At 44.1% G+C, this 24,515-nt stretch overlaps 1 protein-coding gene across 6 annotated transcripts in view; it reads left to right on the top strand.

Annotated features, from left to right (window-relative positions):
- The window catches only part of CEP57L1 (centrosomal protein 57 like 1), a 60,367-nt gene that overhangs the window by 9,294 nt on the left and 26,558 nt on the right, over positions 1-24,515 (top strand). For 5 of the 6 annotated variants that reach the window (XM_056566273.1, XM_056566277.1, XM_056566278.1 and 2 more), the window contains 2 exons: positions 21,703-21,880; positions 22,045-22,221. In XM_056566273.1, the coding sequence (XP_056422248.1) occupies positions 21,709-21,880; positions 22,045-22,221 (349 nt within the window). In that variant the 5' untranslated portion in view covers positions 21,703-21,708. Of the gene's footprint in view, positions 1-10,380; positions 10,492-21,702; positions 21,881-22,044; positions 22,222-24,515 lie in introns of all 6 variants that reach the window. The other variant, XM_056566275.1, reaches the window with a different exon arrangement.

The raw sequence follows: 24,515 nt of genomic DNA on the forward strand, positions 1-24,515 counted from the left end.
GTCCTCACCATAGACTGGCAGAGTTAATCCAGACTAGCACACTAAAATGAATTTAGACCCCAAACTAGACAAACAGAAAAAAGGCAAATTAGAAAATACTAACTGCCCCAGAGTCCTCTTCACTCCTACACAACATCCTGATATTCTACCAATGATTGTACAGTCCTGTAGTAGATATATCGGTGGAGCACTGCTCCCTTCCAGTGCATCGATTACAACAACTCTAGTCCACAAGCGTTTGGCCATGTGGTGTAGGTCTCGTAAGCATTCTGTAATTCCCTGTATTCAGATTTCTGTAGTTTTTCCATTGACATGTTAAGAGTTTATTGTGGGAATGCCTCTTTAAAGGGCTTATAAACCCTTGATGCAAATGGGAAACATGTTGAGCACTGTCATGGCTTCATGTATACACCATGTACATCATGGGGGGGGCTGGCTTCTTGGTCTAGAGAAGAAGCAGCCAATCCTCCCTGTGATCAGGTGACCTATGATGTGTTGTCTTAAAGGGGTACTCTGCTGTCACTCCCCCTCTAATAGACTTGCATTGAGGGGGCGGGGCTATAATGTCATGAGCTCCCGGCCCCGGTGTGAGGTGGAATTTTGCAACCTATGCAAACGTGCGACCACTCGTCGGAGCCCGGAGGTCACACGTCTGCATGAGAGAAACAAGCCATGCCCCCCATCTCCCCCTCCCGGAGGATGAAGGACGCAGTTCTGCATGGGACACGAAGCCAAAACAGGGGGAGAGAGGACGTACACAGCTCCCTCAGCTCCCCTCCCCTTGCTCTGCCTTTGAAGGACGCAAATTTCCACTAGGAAAATAAGCCAGATCAAGGGAAAGAGGGGACGTACACAGCTCCTCATTTCCCCTCCCTAATGACTTCTATATGTGAATGGGACATACTGCACGGGCTGGGGATAAGGAGGAGGGGACATCACAGACTGGGGATGAGCAGGGGGAGGGTAGCTGAGGGAGCTGTGTACGTCCCCTCTCCCCCTGCTCTGGCTTCTTGTCCCATGTAGACCTGCGTCCTTCATCCGCTGGGAGTAGGAGATGAGGGGGTGTGGCTTATTTATCTAATTTCTCTCATGCAGACGTGCGACCTCCAGGCTCTGACTTCGCTCCTTTCAGCTCTAGCTTCGGAAAACTTCGGAGAGCTGAGGGGAGGAGCGGTCGCACATTTGCATGGGTCGCAAAATTCCACCTCACACTGGCTCCAGCATTCGGAACAGTTTGTTCCAAACGTTGAGCAGCGGAGTACCCCTTTAAGCTGCACAGCAAGGTGAAAAAGGCCAGAGACAACAGTAATATTAAATGCAGCAGAATACACAACTTCCGGGAACAGCAAAAATACTTAAAGTTATTTCAGCGTTATATATCTTTGCATCAGGAGCTTATAAGTAAATAATAGTAAAAACCTGGAATGCCCCTTTAAATCTCTTGTTACAAAAATTATTATATATATTTTTTTTTCAGTCTAGTGCTGTAAAACTGTGGAAGGCACTCCTACAAGAACTGGCACTAACAAGCACTGCAGATAGATTCAGAAAGAACTGGATATTTTCCCAATAATACAGAACAAACAGGCCTATTGGCATTGATGATACAGTATAGTAAATTAATCCTGGTAATTATCCAGTTTCCATTGTGGTATTGGGAAGGAATAAAGCACTCCTGGCATTTGTCAAACTAGATGTCCAGGTTTGAATATTCTCTTAGGGTACGTTCACACATTCGTATTTTCTGCTGCAGATTTACTGGAGCCAATTTTGCTACCCATCAAAGCCAATGGACAGCAAAACCTGCAGCAAAAATATGCACATGTGAACGTACCCTCAGGGCACGTGCACACATACAGGATCTGCTGCATATTTTGCTACCCATTAAAGGGGTACTCCCGGGGAATTATTTTATTTTTTTTTTTTAAATCAACTGGTGCCAAAAAGTTACAGATTTGTAAATCACTTCTATTAAAAAATCTAAATCCTTCCAGTACTTTTTAGGGGCTGTATACTAAAGAGAAATCCCAAAAAGAAATGCATTTCCTCTGAGGTCATGACCACAGTGCTCTCTGCTTACCTCTGCTGTCCATTTCAGGAACTGTCCAGAGCAGGAGAAAATCCCCATAGCAAACTCATGCTGCTCTGGACAGTTCCTAAAATGGACAGCAGAGGAAATGCATTTCTTTTTTGGATTTCACTTTAGTATACAGCCCCTAAAAAGTACTGGAAGGATTAAGATTTTTTTTTTTAGTGAAGTGATTTACAAATCTGTTTAACTTTCTGGCACCAGTTGATTAAAAAAAAAAGTTTTCCACGGGAGTACCCCTATAACTATGGAAAATCAAGGGGGGTGGAAAGGCTCAAGCTTATTCAGTTGATGATAAGCGGCAGGATTGGCGCACGAGCGGAGCTCCAGGAGCACGCTGATGGTGTGGTTACCACTTCCTTACTTTGCCCAGCTGCTGATTATCATCAACCTAATAAGGAGGATAACGGATGAACAGGGCCACGTTTTGGCCTGTTGTAAGTATAATTCTCATCAGTGTCACCTGCATTACAAGCATGTACCAACAGGTAAGTGCAGGTGACACAGATGATAGATTCATTTTTAACTACAGTGACCCCCCCCCCCCAACCTACGATGGCCCCAACATACGATAATTTCAACATGCGATGGCCTCTCAGAGGCCATCACATGTTGAAGGCAGCATCAACATACGATGCTTTTGTATGTCGGGGCCATCACATTAACCGCTATCCGGCAGCGCAGACTGCTTCAACTGCCACCAGATTGCCGTTTACGGTGCCCCGTGAGCTCCCGTGATGGTCACTCACCTGTCCGCGGCGCTCCAGGACGTCATCTTCGGGATCCCCTGCATCGCCGGTGCTCATTGTCGTCATCACGTCGCTGCGCACGCTGTCCCGGCATCCAATAGGAGCGGCGTGCGTAGTGACGTGATGGCGGCGATTAGGAACGATGATCCCAGGCAACAGTGACTTTCCGGAGCGGCGGGGACACCCCGGCGATGCGGCGGCAGTGATGGACGGCAACATCCAGAGCAGCGGGGACCGGTGAGTACAACGTCCTATATTTAACGTTGCATGGATCCCTCAACATACAATGGTTTCAACAAACGATGGTTCATTTGGAACGGATTACCATCCTATGTTGAGGGACCACTGTATTTAGGTACAGTATTAATCTACATAAACATTGAGTAATTCTATAATTACATTACGTATCTTGCAGGGGTTTTAAGCTACAGTTTCAATAGAAGAGAGTTCCATTCAATGTTTTTCAGGATTCACAGCTGATCTCTTCCTCAATAGCTAAACGTGCCCAGTGCTTGCTGAGATGATTTATACACTGGGTCAACTTTACAAGATGTACAGTTATTTGATGCAAACTATTTAATTATTGTAGGTTAGCTTATCTACTAACTCTTTAAAGGTAACTGTCTGTGGCAACAGCTTATCTCCCTAAAACTTTGATCACACAGCAGAATTCCATGGGAGTCCCATTGATTTAAATAGGATTCTGCTATACTCTGCACACATCGGAATTTCCATGGCAGATACAGTCATGGCCGTAAATGTAGGAGCATCACATGCTTGAAACAATCTTATTTTTCCACAATTTTGAAAGAGTGCCAATAATTTTGTCCAGCCCATTTTTGGAGTTTGATGTGACATTATGCCCAATTTGCTTTTTTTTTTTCAGGGGTGCCAACATTTACGGCTATGACTATATGTCTGCTGTGGAAATCTTTGATACCTGCATCCACAGAAGGAATGGACATGTCTATATTTTGTGCAAGGTCGGCTCGGAAATGCATTGCAATCTATGAGACCTTTCTGAGCAGTCCCAGCGCCCACCCAAACATTCAAATGTGCAGGATGTCCGCCCATGTTTTTTGGGCAGACATTCCGCAAATTTTCCGCCATGTGAACATGGCCTAAGAACAAAAGGGGATTCCACATGTCCAGTCCTTCTCTCACCTGACAGATTGTCAAGGTCAGGAAGCCCCATTTATGTAATTCAGTCCGCCAAAATCTTTTTGTTCAGCTTACACATGTCTAATATGTACTGGGATCTTTTTAAAGAGCAGCCACTATCCTTTGGGTCTTAAAAGAAATGCCCCCAGTTTCCCTGTAAATGGGCACTGCCACTTAAATGGGCGCTGTCACAAACTTTATTTTTTGATATGTTGTAGTACTTATGTACTACAACATATCTCTAATATACTTTTTATAATTATTATTTTTTTTTTATTAAAATTGTTTGATTTACATTTGAAAACCAGCCACTAGGGGTCTCCCTCCTAGTGGCCGGCTGCAGCCTGGCGTGACATCACGCCTGAAAAAGGACTGATGTGGCCGGGCATCGGTCCTAATTCATTCAGCCTGCACTCGCTCCCTGTCTGTCAATCAGACAGGCAGGGAGAGAGCGCATTGACTCCCCGGCCACTCCTCAAGCACATCTCCGCCTCGTCGCCGCCGCTGTCCCTGCACGCCAGCTGCCGGACTCTGCAGTAAGTGTAATGGGGGGGGTTGTGATGGAGGGAACGGGGTATGGCGCGGGGGGGGGGGGGGGGGAGGGAGACGGAGGGGACGGGCTAGCGCCGCATGTAACTAATAGTTTATCTACACAGGGTGCCTCCAGCTGTTTCAATACTACAACTCCCAGCATGCCCTGACAGCCAATAGATGTCAGGGCAAGCTGGGAGTTGTAGTGGTGAAACAGCTGGAGGCACCCTGTGTAGATGAACTAAGGGCGGAAGTCCCCCCCCCCCCCCCCAGCAGGCATCAGTGTCGTGGTGCCTGCTGGGGAAGTCTGCCTGGTAGTGAGCACACTGCCAGGCAGACGAAAGGCATTTTTAATATAGTAAAAATTAAAAGCAGGGAGGGGGTTAGGGATAGATTGGCAATAGGCAGGGACAGAAAAAAAAATAAAAACTTTTGGCATATTTTGAACTGTCAGGGTCCAATCACTAGAATATATATATATAATTTTTTTTTTTTAAAGAGGCACACTTTTTAAATAATTTTTTATGATTCTGGATAATTTTTGTTACCAGGTTGCAAAAGGGGGGAAAAAAAATCCTATACTTACCTCTCACTCTCCCACCACTGTTACAGCACCAGTCCTCACTGCAAAGCACTTCTGTCCTCACACTAGAAGGTGCTTCATTGCAGGGACAGGCAGCAGAAAAACTGTGCCCTGAAAAATAAAAAATATCCAGAATATCCCTATAAGCAGAATTTTTGGTGATGATTTTTCTAATTTTACAATTATTTGGTATGCAGTTACCAAGGGGCAGTGTGTGCAATGGCTCCAGTGAAGAAAGGGTTGTACTTAAAGCGTACCTGTCAGATCCAACAACATTTTATATATATAATATATATATACCGTATTTATCGGGGTATACCACGCACCGGCCTATAACACGCACCCTCATTTTACCAAGGATACTTGGGTAAAAAAAGTTTTTTACCCAAATATCCATGGTAAAATGAGGGTGCGTGTGTGCGCGTGTATACCCCGATACACCCCCAGGAAAGGCAGGGGGAGAGAGGCCGTCGCTGCCCGCTTCTCTCCCCCTGCCTTCCCTGGGGTCTAGAGCCCTGCTGCCGGCCCTTCTCTCCCCCTGGTTATCGGCGCCGCTGCCCGTTCTGTCCCCCTGACTATCGGTGCCGGCGCCCCATTGCCGGCGCCGATAGCCAGGGGGAGAGAAGCGGCGCCGACACCCATTGCCGGCGCCGCTGCCCCGTTGCCTCCCCCCATCCCCGGTGGCATAATTACCTGGCTCGGGTCCACGCTGCTGCAGGCCTCCGGCGCGCGTCCCCTGCGTCGTTGCTATGCACGGCGCACTGACGTCATGCGCCGTGCAGCGCATAGCAACGACGAAGGGGACGCACGCCGGAGGCCTGCAGCAGCGCGGACCCGACCCAGGTAATTATGCCACCGGGGATGGGGGGAGGCAACGGGGCAGCGGCGCCGGCAATGTGTGCCGCTGCACCTTCTCTCCCCCTGGCTGTCGGCGCCGCTTCTCTCCCCCTGGCTATCGGCGCCGGCAGTGGGGCGCCGGCACCGATAGTCAGGGGGACAGAACGGGCAGCGGCGCCGATAGCCAGGGGGAGAGAAGGGCCAGCAGCAGGGCTCTAGACCCCAGGAAAGGCAGGGGGGGGAGAAGCGGGCAGCGACGGCCTCTCTCCCCCTGCCTTTCCTGGGGGTGTATCGGCGTATAACACGCACATAGACTTTAGGCTAAAAATTTTTGCCTAAAAAGTGCGTGTTATACGCCGATAAATACGGTATATATATATAATCACATAGGTGATGATGCATGGACACAGCAGGACTAGTATGTGTCCAAGAAGGCAAGGGGGCAGTTGTTTGACTGGCTTTTTCAGTATGAAATACTGAAATTTTTCTAATGAAAGCAATTGCAAAGCCTATTGGTTTTACATGCTTTACAACATATCAAAAGTTTTTGTATCTGACAGTGCCCATTTAATAATGATGGTAGTGGTTTCCCTGGGCTATTTACTGGCTGGTATAAGGTAGCGTATTATTGGCGTTCAAATAATCGTCAGGGGACTTGGGTAACTTAACCTCTTAAAGGGGTACTCCGCCCCTAGACATCTTATCCCATATCCAAAGGATAGGGGATAAAATGTCAGATTGCCGCGGTCCCGCTGCTGGGGACCCCCGGGATCCCCACTGCAGCATCGCGCTATCATTACAGCACAGAGCGAGTTCGCTCTGTGCGTAATGACGGGCAATACGGGGGACGGAGCAGCATGACATCATGGCTCCGCCCCTCGTGACATCACGGCCCGTTCCCTTAATGCAAGTCTATGGGAGGGGGCGTGACGACCGCCACGCCCCCTCCCATAGACTTGTATTGAAAGGGGTGGGCCGTGACGTCACGAGGGGCGGAGCCGTGACGTAACGATGCTCCGGCCCCTGTACTGCCCATCATTACGTGCAGAGCGAACTCGCTCTGCGCAGTAATGATAGCGCGGTGCCGCAGCGGGGATCCCAGGGGTCCCCAGCAGCGGGACCGCGGCGATCTGACATCTCATCCCCTATCCTTTGGATAGGGGATAAGATGTCTAGGGGCGGAATACCCCTTTAAGGACTCAGGGCGTACCTGTACGCCCTGAGCCCTGTCCCGGTGTGAAAAACATCCGCATCACACCGGGTCGGTCCCGGCTGCTAACGATAGCCGGGACCCTGGGCTAACAGCGTGCGGCACCGATCGTTGTGCTGCGCGCTGTTAACCCTTCAGACGCGGCGATCAAAGTTGACCACCGCGTCTGAAAACGAAAGTAAACGCTTCCCGGCAGCTCATTTGGGCTGATCGGGACATCGCGATAAAATCACGATGTTCCAATCAGCTGGGACGCAGGCGGAGGTCTCCTTACCTGACTCCGCGTCCGATCGTCGATTGATTGCTCCAAGCCTGAGCTACAGGCTTGAGCAATCAAGCCCCTATCTGACTGATCCGTGCAAAGCTATGGCTTTGCATGGATCACCATAGGAGATCAGTGTGTGCAGTGTTAAAGACCCCTATGGGAGCTATAGCACTGAAAAAAAAGTTAAGGTCATTTAACCCCTTCCCTAATAAAAGTTTGAATCACCCCCCTTTTCCCATAAAAAATAAAAATAAAAAAAACTGTAAAAATAAAAATTAACCTATGTGGTATCACCGCGTGCGTAAATGTCCGAACTATAAATTATATCATTAATTAAACCGCACGGTCAATGGCGTACGCGCCAAAAAATTCCAAAGTCCAAAATAGCGTATTTTTGGTCACTTTTAATATAAAAAAATGAATAAAAAGCGATCAAAAAGTCCGATCAACACAAAAATGGTACCGATAAAAACTTCAGAACACGGCGCAAAAAATGAGTCCTCATACTGGCCCGTACGAGAAAAAATAAAAAAGTTACAGGGGTCAGAATATGACAATTTTAAACGTATAAATTTTCCTGCATGTAGTTATGATTTTTTTCAGAAGTGCGACAATATCCAACCTATATAAGTAGGGTATCATTTTAACCGTATGGACCTACAGAATAAAGATAAGGTGTAATTTTGACAAAAAAAATGCACTGCGTAGAAACGGAAGCCCCCAAAAGTTACAAAATTAAATCTTTTCTTCAATTTTGTCGCACAATGATTTTTTATTTCCGTTTCGCCGTGGATTTTTTGGTAAAAAGACTGTCCCTGCAAAGTAGAATTGGTGGCGCAAAAAATAAGCCATCATATGGATTTTTAGGTGCAAAATTGAAAGCGTTATGATTTTTAGAAGGTGATGAGGAAAAAATGAAAATGCAAAAATGGAAATACGCTGAGTCCTTAAGGGGTTAAGATAACTCATGGATGCCTTTGCTTGGCAGAAAAATTGTCAACCTCTTCCACTTCTAAAATGTAATGACACAAAGAGGGAGATTTATTAAAACCTGTCCAGAGGAAAAATTGCTGAGTTGCCCATAGCAACCAATCAGATTGCTTGTTTCATTTTTAAAAGGCTTCTGAAAAATTAGTCTGGTTGCTATTGGCAATAGCAACCAATCAGATTTCTTCTTTAACTTTTCAGAGGCCTTTTAAAAATGAAACAAGCTATCTAATTGGTTGCTATGGGCAACTCAGCAATTTTTCCTCTGATGTTCAATTGTTGCATATTTATTTGTACCACCAATGCCACTTTCTGAAAAGTTGGTTGGGCTTAGAGGGAATTGTCCTGGCCTTTAGAAGCCCATCTATCGCATCTTCTGCCAGAGAGCTTTTACTTTACACCAACTGATAGAACAAGAGCCTTAATACATTTCCACAAAGTCTATAACAATGTAGTATAGAAGATATCCCAAAGGGAGGATCCCAGGACTTCCAATCTAAGGCTCAGAAAAATTGTTTAACCCCTTAATGACGCAGGACGTCCTGGTGAGCTGGTACTTAAAGGGAACCAATCATCAGATTTTACCCTATATAATGCTTGGCAAAGCGTTATATAGGGTAAAATCTTTATTTTCACCATTCCCGGGGGACGCTCCTGCCCCCAGGGATGGTGAAGATATGAAGTTATAAACTAGTCACCGCCGCAAGTAGTTACCTGGGCGGGGAGCTCTTCTCATCTACTCCCATTCTTCGTCCGGGAGCGACGCGCCCTCCGCTTGATTGATGGGCTGCGTCATCGCTCTGCTCCGTCTGTTCAGTGAGCGGAACAATGAAACGGCCCATCAATCAAGCGGAGGGGGCGTCGCTCCCCGCCGAAGAATGGGAGTAGGTGAGAAGAGCTTCCCGCCCAGGTGACTACTTACGGCGGCGGCGGTGACTAGTTTATAACTTCATATCTTCACCATCCCTGGGGCAGGAGCGTCCCCCGGGGATGGTGAGGACAACAATTTTACCCTATATAACGCTTTGCCAAGCCTTATATAGGGTAAAATCTGATGATTGGTTCCCTTTAATGCACCAGAACGTACATTTACGTCCTAAGCATAACCGCGAGCATCGGAGCGAAGCCCGGATCATGCACTGCAGGTCCCGGCTGCTGATTGCAGCCAGGGACCCGCCGGTAATGGCGGACATCCGCGATCCCGTGGATGTCCGCTATTAACCCCTCAGATGCTGTGATCAATACAGATAACTGCATCTGCAGCACCGCGGTCACTAAAATGGATGATCGGATTGCCTGCAGCGCTGCCGCGGGGATCCGATCATCCAGCACGGCAGGCGGAGGTCCCCTCACCTGCCTCTGCTGCCTTCCTGGCGTCTTCTGCTCTGATCTGCCTTCCCGTAGACCAGAGCAGAAGATGACCGATAACACTGATCAGTGCTATGCCCTATACATAGCACTGAACAGTATTGGCAATCAAATTATTGCTATAAATAGTTCCCTATGGGGACTATTAAAGTATAAAAGTAAAAAAAAAAGTTTAAAAAAAAATGTGAAAACCCCCTCCCCCAATAAAAACGTAAATTGTCCCATTTTCCCTATTTCACCCCCCAAAAGTAAAAAAAATACTTTAGATACACATTTGGTATCGCCGCGTGCGTAAATATCTGAACTATTAAAATAAAATGTTAATGATACCGTACGGTGAACGTATAAAAAAAAAAAAGTCCAAAATAGCTTCTTTTTTTTATAAAATTTTATTCCCCAAAAATGTATAAAAAATGGATTAAAAGTTTTATATAAGCAAATATGGTATCAATAAAAAGAACAGATCACGGTGCAAATAAAATGAGCCCTCATACCGCAGCTTATACGGAAAAATGAAAAAGTCATAGGTCTTCAAAATAGGGGGATTTTAAACGTACTAATTTGGTTTAAAAAGTTTGCAATTTTTTTTCTTCTTTTAAGCACAACAGTAATAGAAAATAACCGGTTGTAGCCTCTGAGCGCACTGAACTTCTCTGCAGTCCCGGTCCGGCTATGATGTCCATTTAGGAGCAGCTATTACCAATCCCGGCGGTGAGTGCGGATCACGATGAGGAAATATATGTAAACAAATATAGAAGACAAATATGAGGCTGACAACTTAATAGGAAAGCATGATATCTGACCTGTTATTTAACACCTTAAGGACACAAGGCGTACAGGTATGTCCTGAGTCCTTAAGGACTCGGGCGTACCTGTACGTCCTGAGTCCCGCTAACAGGGTTTAAACTGTTCTCACGAGCGGAGAATGGGTTAAGCCCTGTGGGTCCCCGTTGCTACGGGCAGCCAGGAACCACGGCTAATGCTGGGCACCGCCGATCGGGCCGATGCCCGCCATTAACTCTTTAGACAGCGAGATCAAAGTTGATCGCGGCTTCTAAACTGAAAGTTTTCCTTTTTTTAAAAAAAAAGAAAATAATGTAGTAATAAAAAAAAAAATCATATGTAGTACCTCCGCGTGCGTAAATGTCCGAACTATTAAAATATAAGGTTAGCTAAACCGCACGGTCGATGGCGTACACGTAAAAAAAATTACCAAAGTCCAAAATTGTGAATTTTTGGTCACTTCATATACCATAAAAATATTAATAAAAAGCGATCAAAAAGTCCCTTCAAAACTAAAATAGTACCAATAAAAACAGACCATGGTGCAAAACATAAGCCCTTATATAGCCCCATACGCAGAAAAATTTAAGTTATAGGGGTCAGAAAATTTTACAATTTTAAACATACTAATTTTGGTGCGTGTAGTTATAATTTTTTTTTTTTTTTTTTTTTAAAGTAGTAAAATAAATAAAACCTACATAAATTTGGTATCCCTGTAACAACATGGACCTACAGAATAAAGATAATGTGTCATTTTTACCGAAAAGTGCACTGTGTAGAAACGGAAGTCCTAAAAAGTAGCAAAATGGCTTTTTTTTTTTCCATTTCATCCCAATAATTTCGTTTTTTGTTTCCCCGCAGATTGTTATAAAATAATGTCATTACAAAGTACAATTGGTGACGCAAAAAACAAGCCCTTATATAGGTCCATAGGTGCAAAATTTAACGCGTTATGATTTTTAGAAGATGAGAAGGAAAAAAAGTGCAAAAACAAAAGATTTTTTGGAGTCCTTAACCCCTTAAGGACCCAGCCCATTTTCACCTTAAGGACCCGGGTAATTTTTTGCACATCTGACCACTGTCACTTTAAGCATTACTTTTACTTTTCATTCTGATCCCGATATTTGTTTTTTCGTGACATATTCTACTTTATGTTAGTGGTAAATTTTTGTTGATAACTTGCATCATTTCTTGGTGAAAAATTCCACAATTTGATGAAAAATTAGAAAATTTAGAATTTTTTTTTTTTTTTTACTTTGAAGCTCTCTGCTTGTAAGGAAAATAGATATACCAAATAAATGATATATTGATTCGCATATGCAATATGTCTACTTTATGTTTGCATCATAAAGGTGACATGTTTTAACTTTTGGAAGACATCATAGGGCTTCAAAGTTCAGCAGCAATTTTCAAATTTTACACAAAATTTTCAAAATTGGAATTTTTCAGGGACCAGTTCAGTTTTGAAGTGGATTTGAGGGGCCTTCATATTAGAAATACCCCACAAATGACCCCATTATAAAAACTGCACCCCTCAAAGTATTCAAAATTACATTCATTAAGTGTGTTAACCAGGGGTGGACTGACAACACTCAGGGCCCCCGGACCAAATGAAACAAGAGTCCCCAGTTGGCCCCTGGCCACACCACTGCCCCACCCCTATTCTACACAAATCCCTCCTCATGCATCACTTCTACATACAAAATAAAATGAAATATATATACATATATATATAACGCACCTAATGAAATATATATAACACATTTTTCATCACCTATAATACCTGTATACAAGGAGAAAATAAATACCACCACACAATAACTGGATAATACCAACATACTGTACTGAATTAAACCGCTATACACACACACACACACACCAGTATTCTCCCATATAGCGGTATATACCAGCTGTACACAGGCTCTGTATACCATATAAGGGAATATATACAGGGCCACTTAGATTCAACAACTTTGAATCTAAAGGGTTAATGTCGGACATCAGCCTGATTGGTGATGTCTGGCATTAGCCGAGGGTTCCAGCTAATGATTTATAAAACACAGTGGGAGCAGGCACAGTGTGTTCACGTACGCCTTTTGTCCTTAGGGCTCATTTACACGGACGGATCCGCAGCGTATTTTACGGTGCGGATCCACTGACCATAGACCCTACAGACGTGCTTCGATGTGTATACTCACACACATTGCGGCTGCTCGAGTATACTGCACATGCGCGTGGCAAACATGCACATCGAAGTGTGTCTGCTCATAGCAGTGGATTGCCGCTATGAGCAGACACAGATGAAGGCAGCACTGTAGGGTCCATTGCCGAGGGATCCACAGTGTATTTTACGCTGTGGATCCACTGGCAATGGGACCATACAGTGCTGCCTCCATTTGTGTTTGCTCATAGCGGCAATCCACCGCTGCGAGCAGACACTCTTCTATGTGAATGTTTGCCATGCGCAGTATACTCGCACACATCGCAGCCGCTCCCTCCTTTCCCTTAGCTAGGCTGAGAGCAGCCGCGATGTGTGCGAGTATACACATCAAAGCGTGTCTGCTCGTAGCGGCGGATTGCGCATGTGAATGAGCACTTGGGGTACATTCACATGAACAGGATCTGCTGTATATTTTCTGCTTCTTATTTTGCTACCCATTGAAGCTAATGGGTTGCAAAATCAGCTGCACAAAATATGCAGCAAAAATATGCAGCAGATACTGTTCATGTGAATGTACCCTAAAGGGGTCCCCCCCCAGGGTTTTACACAGGATGCCTGCTGAATGATTTAGGACGGAGCTCATCTTCACCTTAAGGACGGAGCCATTTTTTGCAATTCTGACCACTGTCACTTTAAAGGACATCTGCCTTGTGATTAACACTTGTCCCCTATCCACGATAGGGGATAAGTGTTTGATCGCGGGGGGTCCGACCACTGGGACCCCCTGTGATCTCCTGTACGGGGCCGCGGCTGTCTTGTGCAGGGGGCGTGCCGGCCGCAGCATGACGTTGCAGCCGGCACGCCTCCTCCATACATCTCTATGGGAGAGGCAGCGGTCGTGCCTCCCCCATAGAACTGTATGGGGACGGGGAGGAGTCGGGGCGTCACCGTCGACCTCTAGGTCGACGCTACGCGCCTTAGCGCTCACCATGAGCGCTAATGGCAGCGCCCAGTTAGGGAGATCGCGGGGGGTCCCAGCGGTCGGACCCCCCGCAATCAAACACTTATCCCCTATCCTGTGTATAGGGGATAAGTGTCATACCGCTGCAGTTGTCTTTTAAGCATTGATAACTCTAAGATGCTTTTACCGATTATTCTGATTCTGAGATTGTTTTTTTTTTCGTGACATATTCTACTTAATTTTAGTGGTAAATTTTTGTCGTTACTTGCATCCTTTCTTGGGGAAAAATCCCAAAATGTAATGGAAATTTAGCATTTTTCAAATTTGAAACTCTCTGCTTGTAAGGAAAATACATATTCCAAATACATTTTATATTGATTCACAAATACAATGAGGGACATTTATCAATGTTTGCTTAAGTATTCTTTTTTTTTAGTAATTTTTTCCTTACTTTTTTTTTTGCTTATGTGTGACTTATTTATCAACTGGTTTCAGCCTGTTGATAATTTTCTTTCACGTAAGCAATTTTTCCTTTTTTTACTTTGGTAGTAGCTTTTTCTGCTCCATGTTTGAGCTGGAGTAAATGTAGTCAATTTTTAACCCTGTTGCTACTTTCTTTTTGCGCAGTTGCGACTGTCGCAGTTAATAAATACCTGACTACCCGTAGTCCATTTTAAAATTATTACTACGTAGTTAATTTTTGGAAAACTTGATTTTCTCGCTTTCCAGTCAAAATGTTGCACGAAAAATCGCGTAGTCGCAGTTGCGACAATTATAGTAAAGAAAACCTGACTAAACCCGTTGATAAATGTCCATAAATATGTCTACTTTATGATGGCATCATAAAATAGATATATTTTTACTTTTTGAAAAAATTAGAGTGCTTCAAAGTAGAGCAGCAATTTTCTAAATGTTCATGAAAATTGCTAAATCTGAAGGGACAGATGTTACAGAACTACAACTTCCAGCATGCCTGGGCAGTCTAGGCATGCTGAGAGTTGTAGTTTTGCAACATCTGGAGGGCTACCGTTTGGGCACCGCTGTAATAGTGGTCTCCAAACTGTGACACTCTAGATGTTTCAAAACTACAACTCCCAGCATGCCCAGACAGCCTTTGGCTGTCTGGGCATGCTGAGAGTTGCAGTTTGGCTTCCACTAGGAAGGCAGCAGTAAAGATCGCTTTACTGCCCCCTCCCTTCATGCTCCATGTTGTCGCCTCACTACCTGCGCCACTGATCTCCGCTGATGTCACCGACGATCGGCGGTCCCCACGGCATCTTCTCCACAGGTACCGGCCGCCATCTTCTCCCCCGTTCTGCCCGACATCCAGGGGCGGGCAGAGCGGGGGTTTCCATGGCAACCCCCCATCTTCAACTGCCATTGGTCAATACTCAGTGCTGACTAAATGCAGGTGATAGGAGGAGGTTGCAGCACTGCAACCTCGCTCCCATCCCTCAGGATGATCGGGGCTGTCACTGACAGCTCCGATCATCCCTATTTTCCGGGCGATCGGGTTACCAGAGACCTGATCAGCCCGAAAATTGAATCCCCCCCCCCCCCCGGTCCGGTCCCAACCGGCTAGCGGTGGGGACCGGAACTCCCACGGGCATATGCACACGCCCTTAAGGACTCGGGATGCAGTGCGTATGCATACGCCCTGCGTCCTGAACAGGTTAAATCAACTGGTGCAAAAAATGTAAACAGATTTGTAAATTACTTTTATTAAGAAATCTTAATCCTTCCAGTACTTATTAACGGCTGTATACTACAGAGGAAATTGTTTTCTTTTTGGATTTCTTTTCTGTCTGTCCTCAGTGCTCTCTACTGACACCTCTGTCCATGTCAGGAACTGTCCTAACTGAAGTTAGTTATCCCCTATCCTGGGTATAGGAAATAACTTTTGATCTTGGATTAATTTAATAATTAATTTATAGATCTTTATTAAATCCTGGGTGAAGCTGATGTAAAATTATGTTGACAAACCTTATTATTTTGTTTTCACTGTACCACTGAATGATGGATTGAGTCTACAAAAGGGAGTTATTTTTATAAAATACTAAGGAATATGCATATTCACTGTCACATGGGCAACATATGACGTAATCTTGTTTTGAAGGATATCCTTATACCATCTGTCTTAGGCCATCTTCATTACGGTCTGTATTCTATGGTAGAATATGCAAATTTCTGCACGCTTTTTAGCTAATTTAGACAGATGGTGTGGTTGTTGGATTTCATGACAAACTGAAATACTGAAGAAGAAAAAAAATCCCAAAATGTAAAAATAGAATTAATGAGACAATAAAATTGTTCGTCTTGAAGTAAAAGATTTAAAGTCATAGCATGAAGAATGAGAACAGGGAAAGACAAATAGAATTTATTTCACCAACAAAATCCATAATTATAAATAAATGACTCCATAAATGTTGGACTTGGAGGGTCTATCCAATGACCCCTCCCAGCATACATTTGCATACATTTGTTCTAAATTGGGAAAGGGAAGTAAAGCTGGCCATACATTTTTAAAGGGGTACTCCGCCCCTAGACATGTTATCCTCTATCTAAAGGATAGGGATAACATGTCTGATCGCAGGGGGTCTGGCCTCGAGGACCCCTTACGATCTCCGGGCCAGAGATGCGGTTCTAAAGTCACAGAAGCCTATTACGCCACACTCCCTCCATTCATGCCTATGGGAGAGGGCTTGATGGCTAGTACACAGCCCGCACGCCTCCTCCCATAGACATGAATGGAGGGGGCGTGGCGGCTGTGTTCGCCAGTCATCCGGTGTGGAGCGGAGTGTGCTCTGGGGGACCGTGGCAGAAATCACGGGGTCTCCACCGGCCGGACCCTCTGCGGTCAGACATGTTATCACCTATCCTTTGGATAGGGGATAACATGTCTACCAGCAGGGTACCCCTTTAAGATAGGGGTCAGCTGAACATTGAACTCTCTCTTCTGAATTCTCCATACACACTCAGCTGAACATGCACGGGGGAGGAAGCTACTGCTAGAAATCTCTGGTGGCAGCTTTTCTCCCTGAGACCTTTGAAGTCTGCAGGCAACATGCAGGTGGTGCCAGCGCCCAGAACCTTGATCAGGGTGCATTCAAATAGGTACCCAGCAATGGCGCAGCACTTCCCTGTGAATTTATCCAATCATATCCAGTCAAGCAACGTTTATAATTCGAAAATGGCTCCATTGAGGCCAGAAACGTTGCTTGACTTGATTTGATTGAATAAATTAACTTTTTTTTTTTGCAATTGAAGTGCTGCGTCATTGCTTGCTATATATTTATATATATATATATATATATATATATATATATATATATATATATATATATATATATATATATATATAGCAACAGGAGAATACAGCCGCACTTCTAGCACAAATATATAGATAAAACATGAGTATATAGATGAAACATGAGTATATAGATACAACATGAAAAGCTATACAGCTGTAGGGCAATAAATGAAATTATCAAACAGTGAGGTACTTAGCTTGCAAATTTGGCGGCCAAATAGCTTGGACCGTCCCACCATGGTAAGGTGACCTCATTTTGGGTCTCTACACTATGAATATGCCTCTGTGTGAACAGCTCAGCAGGCATTGCACTACAGCTGTATAGCTTTTCATGTTTTATCTATATACTCATGTTTCATTTATATACTCATGTTTTATCTATATCTTTGTGCTAGCAGTGTGCTGCTGTATTCTCCTGTTGCTGTATATTTAGCCCAGCAGCCTGCACCTGTAAGCTAGGTCCATATAATAGTCTGGAATCATTAGTGCTGGCCAACTTATTTTTTATTTTTTGTTATTTATAATATTATGTGTGTTTTGTTACAGTTAAAACTAGTTTTTAGTTAAAACTGATTTTCCTTAGTAAAAACTACTTTTGACTGAATGCCTTTGTGAAAACTAAAATTGACTGCTTTTTCCCAGTTAAAACCAGTTTTTACTGAACACCTTTCTTGAAACATCAGTTTTTCCTGAACGCCTTCATACAAACTAGAATATTTACTGAATGCCTTCGTATGACTCAAACTGTTCCACAAACGTCAAAGCTATTTAGCTTACATGTGGCGCTTCTAGAGATGAGTAACGTTACAATACTTCGCTTCTGCACGAACCTCGCAGCTTGGCGATTGCTGACTTTAGCCTGCATAAATTAGTTTAGCCTTCCTGCATAAATTAGTTCAGCTTTCAGGTGCTCCGGTGGGCTGGAAAAGGTGGATACACTCCTAGGAGACTCTCCTAGGACTGTATCCACCTTTTCCAGCCCACCGGAGCACCTGAAAGCTGAACTAATTTATGCAGGCTAAAGTCAGCAACCGCCGAGCCGTGAAGTTCGTACAGAATCAAAGTACTGTAACTTTGCTCATCTGTAGTCGCTTCCACAGAGGTCAAAGTTCATCTAGTTTACATGTGGCGCTTGAGTGATGCTTATTGGTTGAGTGACGACGCCTGACTCATGATGGGCCGACTATGCTGCCTCTGCATACCCACCTACCCCTCCGCTAAACACACTCCTGCGAGTTGACCACTTTGCACATCAGGACCACTGTGGACCTCAACCCGAGTTTCATCTGGCTTCCCCTGTCTAGGCATAGCTCACCATCTTTCGGGTCCTATCACACATGTGCATGCACATGTGCATGCTCTACCTCCCTGACAGGGCGGGCGAGATGGGGTCGGGACTCGCTGAGCTCAGTCCACCCCGTTTGACATCTGTGCCAAGAGTGGAGCCACCCCCCCCGGAAGGAATCCCGGCTGAATACACCCGAGGGTGACCGGGGAACTGCTTGGGCACTGGGGCCGCCTTGTCCCCCTGCAGAGAATCAGGCCTCTGGGATTTTTAAAGGTCCCTCTGGAGGTCTCATCTTGGACCTTCTGCAGAGGCCCACGTAGGAAAGGTATATTCTGGCCAAGGAACTGGCTGCCAAGTCCCCCCTCTAGAAGTGGGAGCACTCAGAGCGCTGGCACCACCCGGTGGTTACTTTGGGGTAATGCATGCTCTTCATCTACCCTACCTCTTCCACACAGGCCTACTCAGGAAAGGTTCACTCTGGCCAGAGTACATTGGCCGCATTGTCCCCCCTGCAGAGAACCAGGCCTCTGGGATTCTTACAAGTCCCTCAAGGGGTCTCACCGGGGACCTCCCAGACAAGTGTACCCAGGAAGGGAGGAAGTGTGCACTCTGGCACGGGCAATGGGGCTGCCTAGTTGCGCCCCCCCCCCCCCCTTTCTGGAAGTGGCACCATTCGAAGTGTGGTGACTTTAGGGTAATGCAAGCCTTCCATCTTACGTACATCTTCCGCACAAGTGTGCCCTGGAAAGGTGGAACAAAACCTGGTTACTTGGGCTGCCTGGTCCCATCAGCAGAGAATAAGGCCTCCTGGATTTTTAAAAGTCCCTCTGGAGGGCTCACTGGGGACCTTCTGGACAGGCCTACCCAAGAAAGGTGCATTCTGGCCCAGGTGCATGTGCTGCCTTGTCCCCCTGCAGAGAACCAGGCCTCTGGGATTTTTTTGAAGTCCCTCTGGAGGTCTCAAGTGGGACCTTCTAGACAAGTGTACCCAGGGAGGGTGCACTCTGGCCCGGACACTGGGGCTTCCTAGTCCCCCTCTCTGGAAGTGGGTCTATTCTGAGTGTTGGCGCCATCCGGTGGTGACTTCGGGGTGCTGCATGCTTTCAATCTATCCTACCCCTTCCACACTGCTTTACCTGGGGAAGGTAGACCCGGGGCACAGTTACAGAGACCCCTGAAAGGGTCACTGGGACCTCCTGCACAGTCCTACCCGGGGAAGGTCCACCCTAATAAAAAAAAAATCATGAAAACACACTATTTTTCTCATTAAAAAAAAAACTGTCGCATGACATTTAAAACGTACCCGTCAGATACAACAACATTTTTTTTTAAATATATCACTCAGTACCTAATCCTGACCATGTACATCTAATTTTTATTAAACAAATTTTTTTTATTACACTTTTAATTTAGCTCACTAGTCTGAATTCCTCTCAAAGGGAGGGGGCGTGGCCTCACTGTGCAGATCTCCGTGCCCCCCCCCCCCTCCCTCAGTATGCTGTCTGCTCACATCTCCCCTAGCATTAGCAAAACTACAACTCCCAGCGTGTCCTCACTGACAGTAGCAGGACACAAGCTGACAGTGTGAGGATTTTTCCTCTAGCTGTGAGCCCTGCGTTCCCAGCTGTCAATCAAGGAAATGTGTCCATGACATAGGTGATGACGCATGGACACAGTAGGACTAGTATGTGTCCATGCAGGCAGGGGGGGGGGGGGGCAGTTCTTTGACTGGCGCTTTCAGTATGAAATACTGAAAAATTTCTGATGAAAGCAATTGCAAAGCCTATTGGTTATACATGCTTTACAACATATCAAAGGTTTTTACATCTGACAGTGCCCATTTAAAAATTGTATCAGTAATTGGTATTGGCAAGTATTTAAAAAAAAAAGTATCTTTACTTGTACTTGGTCTTGGGACATCTCTAATTACTAGATTTATTCAGCATGACTATTTCTCTTACAAGTATGGAATTTGAAATCTAGAAAAATGTGAAAACCGCCACATGTATCAACAAAAATTACTACTATTAAAAAGTACAATATGTATAAAAAATAAATACCGGTAAATAAAAAAAACTCAGAATTGCTTTGCTTACTAAAAGCATTCCACAGTTATTACCACATAAAGAGACTGATGTCAAACTTGAAAAAAATGGGCTAGGTCATAAAGGCCAAAACTAGCAGGATCACAAAATCATTAAAACAAATTCAACAATACCAGCTAATACCTCCTCTGAGTCATAATCAGGTGCCTCACTTTCTCTATTTTTCTCTACTTTAAACAAATTTTAACTATCATTCATATTTGATTGGCAGTAAATTCTAGTTTGTACTAAGATGTTCAGTAAATATTCCAGTTTGTATGAAGGCACTCAGCAAAAACTGGTGTTTCAACAAAGTTTAAAGGAGCATCACATGCTTGAAAATCTTATTTTTCCACAATTTTGAAAGGGTGCCAATAATTTTGTCCAGCCCATTTTTGGAGTTTGGTGTGACATTATGTCCAATTTGCTTTTTTTCCTCCTTTTTGGTTTTAGTTCCAATATCACAAAGGGAATAAACATGTGTATAGCAAAACATGTGTAACTGCAATCCTTTTCTGTGAGAAATACTCAATTTTCTATAAAAATTTTCAGGGATGCCAACATTTTCCACCATGACTGTGTGTGTGTGTGTGTGTGTGTGTGTATATATATATATATAATATGATATAAAATATACCTTTTTAGGCAGGTGTGAAAAAAAAAATGCTACAAAGAATGCTCTCAAAAATAAGTGTTGATAACTATTCTTTTTATCTATTAACAAAATCAAATTAATATTTGTTGTGACCACCTTTTGCCTTCCAAACCGCTCCAGTTCTTCTAAGTACACGTGCACTCGTCTTTTGGAGGGACTCTGCAAAGAGATTGTTCCAAACCTCTTGGAGAACGATCCAGTCTTTTGTGGATGTAGGCTTGCTCATATCTTTCTGGGTGGGGATTTATTATGCTGCCATGCCTGTTTTTTACACATTATTGTGCAAGCTCTTGTTTGTGCAAATATGTGTGATTTTTTTTGAGCTTCAGAGGGCGGGACATGCGCTGCAGCGTTTGATTCTTTAGGAGTTTGTATCTTCTTAAAGGTGTACTCCAGGATAGGGGGTTTTAAGCAACATTTCCCAGTCTACCCATTTTAAATAAAATTAAACATCTACTTGCCTCTTGCTGCACCCCGTGCCTCTGTTGTCACGCTATGGTCCCTGGTGTGTTTCTTTTCTTCGTTCCCTGTGGTCAATACGTCATGTTGCAGCTCATCAGCGGGACGTATTGACCACAGGGAACCAGTAAGCAGGTATATAGGCAATTTCTCCCTTGTGCGCACACATTTAAGCTAACCACACCTTCATTTTTACTAATATGTTGCTTTATTTCTTGTAGACTAAAATGGACTCTCTGCTGAAGGACAGTTACCTGGCCACCTTCTGTTCCCCTCCCAATTCTGTTCCCATTGCAGACCTTCTGGAGTCCAAGTCTTCATCTTCAAGAAAACTGATATGCACAATAAAGCCCAACAGTCCTCATTCATATGATATTCTAGAAGCCCCAAATAGCACAGGTAAAATAAGCAATGTCAACTACACAATAAATAAATGAATGAAGGGGTTAAGTGGCTCTTGGGGGGGGGGGGGAAACCCTGAAGCGGGAAGCATGCAAATGCTTAATTGTTCTGTACTTGACTTTTTCGAAGAAGCCTAACAGTGTGACTTTTTAACACAACAGCTCTTGTTTCTGCACTGAAGACTCTTCAGGAGAAGATTTCCAGGCTAGAACTAGAGAAGTCTACAGCCCAGAACCACGGAACAAGCTTGCCTATGGAGACAGCAGAATGTAAGAAGGTTTGGTTTAGCAAAGAGAAGACTGACTCGCCTCAGCTTGAAGCTGGGAGACAAAAAAGTGGTAAGCTTTGCAAATGGCAGGTTTCTTAAGAATCAAATGTGGTTATTTTTATGCTGTAATTATAGGTGTGTTTTTTTTTATTTTTTTATATGCATAAGACTACAACAAGGTAATCGAGGAGAAAAGTGTGTGTATTACATAGTCTGCTATACAAAGCATCTTGTACAGGCATTACATATTCACTGAATATTTGAATATCATAGAAAAAAAAGAACCTTTATATTCTCCTTTTGCCAAGTTATACATTAATGCATCATTTCAGGAGGGGATGGTATACTTTTATTATAACATCAGGGGTGTGGAAATTTTATAAAAAACTACTTGTCCACGGGACTAAAATGAAGCAAAATCTACTTGTCCCTCATGACGATCCACTTGTCCGGGCCAATTTTTGCTTTTACGCTCTAATTTTTTCCTCCTCGCCCTATAATAGCCATAACTACCTACTACAATGATACCTTTTAATTTTTCAATAACATATTCTCTGAACCAAAAAAAAAATATATATATATATTTATTAAGGGAAGTGAAATTGAAATAGTAAAAGATAATTTAGCAAACTTGGTGTTTTTCTTTTCTGCGCCATTTACCTTGTGGTTGAAGTAACATGTTAGTTTTATATTTTAGGCCGCCTGATTACAGCGATACCAGATTTGTATAGTTTACGTCATGTTTTACTAATTCTGGACTTTTTCTAATAGTTTTTTAATTGCCATTTTTTAACCCCTGTAGCTTTATAATTTTTTTCCACATATCAGGCTGTATGAGGGCTCATTTTTTGCGCCATAATCTGTTTTTGGTATCGGTACCATTTTGGTATTGATCTGACTTTTTAACCACTTTTTAAAGGAGAACTCCGGTATGAGTGGGAAAAACAACTTATCCCCTATCCTAAGCATAGGGGATAAGTGTTAGATTGCGGGGGGTCCCACAGCTGGGGCCCCCTGCGATCTCCTGTACTGGGTCCCTGTTCGCTCCTGCTCAATGCAGGAGCCGAGCATTTTCGACCACAGCCAAAGCTGCGGCCGACACGCCCCCTCCATTCACTTCTATGGCAGGGTCTTCTATGGCTGGCTGTGGTCGAAAACGCTCGGCTCCTGCATTGAGCATGAGCGAGCCGGGTCCCCGTACAGGAGATCGCAGGGGGCCCCAGCTGTTGGACCCCCCCGCGATCTAACACTTATCCCCTATGCTTAGGATAGGGGATAAGTTGTTTTTTCCCACCCATACCGGAGTTCTCCTTTAACTTTTTTTTTTCTGGGATATTATAAAAATTGCAAATCTGTGGTTTGGTATTTTTTTTACATTTACCGTACGGGATACATAATGTTATATTTTAATAGGAAAAGGGGTGATTTTAACTTTTAACATGGAAGGGGTTAATGCAGCGGTCTTCAAACTGTGGCCCTCCAGATGTTGCAAAACTACAACTCCCAGCATTCCCGGACAGCCAACGGCTGTCTTGGCATGCTGGAAATTGTAGTTTTGTAACATCTAGAGGGCCACAGTTTGAAGACCACTGGGTTAATGTGTCTTTTTCAAACTTTTATTAAAACTTTTTTTTTTTAACACTTTATTAGACTTATATGAGGAATCATTAGATTCCTCAGACAGATGAATAGATTTCTATTGAACTCAATTAATCTGTGTGCTCTGTGATCCATTGATAGAGCCTGGTCCAGCCAGGCTCTATCAATGACAGAGCGGGACAGCAGGGAACACAGGTAATCCCTCCGGCTACCTCTATAGTGGATCTCCCCCCTGCGATCGCGCTGCGGGGGGGGGGGGGGGGGGGCAATCCACCCGACTAGCCCACCAGGGAGAATTCACATGTCCCTTTAGACGCCGCTGTCAGCTTTGACAGCGGCGATCTAAAGGGTTAATAGCCAGCTGCGGCGATCGCAGGTACACCCTAAGTCCTTAAGAGGTTAAACAATGCTTTGGCTAGTCCTTTTTCTAAACATGATAGAAAAAAAAAGCACTATGCAACACACGACCAACATTTTTGCGCCAAACCACAACCAAAATAAATGTCCAAATACATTGATAAATTCCCCCTGTGTCTTAACACTGAACCTATCTACTGTTGTCACCTTTCTCTATAATAGTGTCTGATAGAGAGGACACTGCTGAAAAAGGGATCTGCAGAACAGAAAGTGTCAGCTTTTTATTAGGTTTAGTGGCCTGAATGAAAATGTTAAAATTTCAGGATTATTATAAAAGTATAAAAAGAAAAATGCGGAAAAAAAATGTAAAAATTTTTTTATGGTCAATATAGAAACATAATTATTTAT

This window comes from Hyla sarda, chromosome 3 (assembly GCF_029499605.1).
Source record: "Hyla sarda isolate aHylSar1 chromosome 3, aHylSar1.hap1, whole genome shotgun sequence".
NCBI lineage: Eukaryota > Metazoa > Chordata > Amphibia > Anura > Hylidae > Hyla > Hyla sarda.